The sequence below is a fragment of the Austrofundulus limnaeus genome, unplaced genomic scaffold (assembly GCF_001266775.1).
Source record: "Austrofundulus limnaeus strain Quisiro unplaced genomic scaffold, Austrofundulus_limnaeus-1.0 Scaffold465, whole genome shotgun sequence".
Taxonomy (NCBI): Eukaryota; Metazoa; Chordata; class Actinopteri; order Cyprinodontiformes; family Rivulidae; genus Austrofundulus; species Austrofundulus limnaeus.
The window spans coordinates 113421-115654 of record NW_013952867.1 but is presented as its reverse complement, the minus strand read 5'-3'; the positions used below and the strand labels follow the sequence as shown (position 1 = coordinate 115654).

Genomic DNA, 2234 nt, shown 5'->3' with positions numbered 1-2234 from the left:
GAGAGAATGAGCTCAAAACTCAGCAGGTTCTGCAGAACCACAGAGGCCTGTTTGACCAGCCTCTAATCCTCAACGTTCAGGTGAGATTTAAACATGTGAAGGAAGATTCCAGTCCAGGTGCTGACAGCAGGGTTCTGGGTTCTCCAGGAGCCAGCAGGAAGACCGAGCTGTGATGAAGAACTGGGGAGGAAGTTAGCCGTGGCTGAGCAGGAAGTTCTTTATCTGAACAAGTTCTTCAAACAGATCACCCAGAGGTACACAGAGGACATGAAGAAACTGGAGGAAAAGGTACAGGAACAAGTAGGATTATATCAACTGAGAACATCTTAGTTTCCTCAGATAAAGACCAGAGATCTGAGCTCATCATGGTTTGTTTCCTCAGATAAAGACCAGGGATCTGAGCTCATCATGGTTTGTTTCCTCAGATAAAGACCAGGGATCTGAGCTCATGGTTTGTTTCCTCAGATAAAGACCAGGGATCGGTACATCAGCAGTCTGAAGAAGAAGTGTCAGAGAGATACTGAGGAGAACCAAGAGAAGCAGCAGAGGATAGAGACTCTGGAGACATATCTGTGTGATCTACCATCACTGGATGAGGTACAGCTTCAGTCCAAACAGGTACACAGCCCTGCCCTTCACACCTGTTCTCTGTAGTTATTGCTCAGCCCTGCCTCTCACCTCTTTTTGGAATTGTTCTTTAGAATGTTTTATTTTGCTGCCATGTCATCATTAGTTACTTTTTATCTCCGCCAAGTGCATGAGGTAATGTCTTTGGCCATGTATGTTTGTCTGTGGACAAAATTACTCAAAAACTTACAGACGGATTGTCATGAAATTTTCACCACAAGTGAGTTTGGCCAAAGGAACACACCATTAAATTTTGGTGATGATCTGGCTCTGCCAATCAGCTTCAAGGAAGCTGACCGTAGACTTCCAATCACATCAGATCATTCGTAGACGGTTCAACCTCCCGACTGTACACATCCAATGGGATTGCCTGAAGAGGTGAAGAAGACCAATCATGAAGGTGCATGGAAATAAAACTTTAGACCAAATTGTTTTTAAATCGAATAACTTACTATTTGTAGTTACTTTAATGTAACAACAGATCATTTTCATAATACATCGGCCTGCACATCCTAACAATTTTGTGTTTACGTTTTTGGAGTTTTTTRCCCCCCACCTGTATCGGACAGGTAAGCTAGCTAACTCACCACCCCCCGTTCAGGTCTGTTATCTGATAGATAACGCTAAGGTTTTCTTAAAAACTATTATGTTTATTCTGTTTTTTATGGCTAAATGTTTTCTTTTTTCTGATGCTGTTCCACTCCTTCTGTTGCATGTAATTTATTATGTGTTTAGTTATTGTAAAACACTTGTACACAAACACACATGTGACTAAAATGTAATAAATCACACACAAAACAAACACACACAAACATACGGCCTTGGCGGAGGTTTGCACTCTCTGAGTGCTTCTAGTTATAAATGGTTTATTCCCTCGTCAGATTATTATTATTATTTTTTGTGAAAAAATCTTTTTTCCTGGTGGTCTTTAATACAAAGTGTGACACATTGCATCCTAATTCCAGTGGTGAGGTGTGCKAGCTCAGGTGGTTTTGGTTTGTGAGCTCAGCAGGAGGAGTTCCAGCAGAAAGCCGAGGATTTGAAGAGAACTGTGTCCCAGTTGGAGAAAAGCATCGAGGAAGGATGTTCTCTGCTTCAGGAGAAAGACACCATGCTCCAGCTGCAGGCCAGCAGAGAGCAGGAGCTGCAGGAGTCTGTACGCAAGTAAATACATTTACCTTTCTATGGACTTCTTTCATCATTCAGTACTTGTACATACAGTAACTCTGTGTATCCAGAATAAAACAGGAGCCTCAGCTTTAACTGCACAGGTTGGAGSTAAAACTCAAATGATTGTTTACGTATAATTTATCATTTCTGCTTTAGTTTTAGAACATGCTAAAACTTTTCTCTCTTGGATTAAATCTGCAGCTGGACTGGAGGGTTTTGACAATAATCTAAGAAAACTGAGTCCTGGACCTGATTCTAACTAACCTAACCTGAGCTAGAGAACTAGGTCCACAGATGAGCTTCACCTGTAGGGAGGTGGGTCTGAGGTCAAGTGAAGAGCAGGCCTTAACAATTAATGAGTTTTGAGGAGAAAAGTGTGTTCACATCTTTTTTGACTCTCCACAATAAGAGTCCAAACCTAACAGGAAGTCCATATA

General features: G+C 41.6%; 1 protein-coding gene across 1 annotated transcript in view; it reads left to right on the top strand.

Moving 5' to 3' along the window:
- cep85l (centrosomal protein 85L) overlaps positions 1 to 2234 on the top strand; it is a gene marked incomplete at its 5' end in the record, with an annotated part of 12157 nt that overhangs the window by 6774 nt on the left and 3149 nt on the right. The window contains 4 exon segments of the mRNA XM_014025279.1: positions 1 to 80; positions 148 to 288; positions 466 to 618; positions 1637 to 1791. Of these exon segments, the coding sequence (XP_013880733.1) occupies positions 1 to 80; positions 148 to 288; positions 466 to 618; positions 1637 to 1791 (529 nt within the window).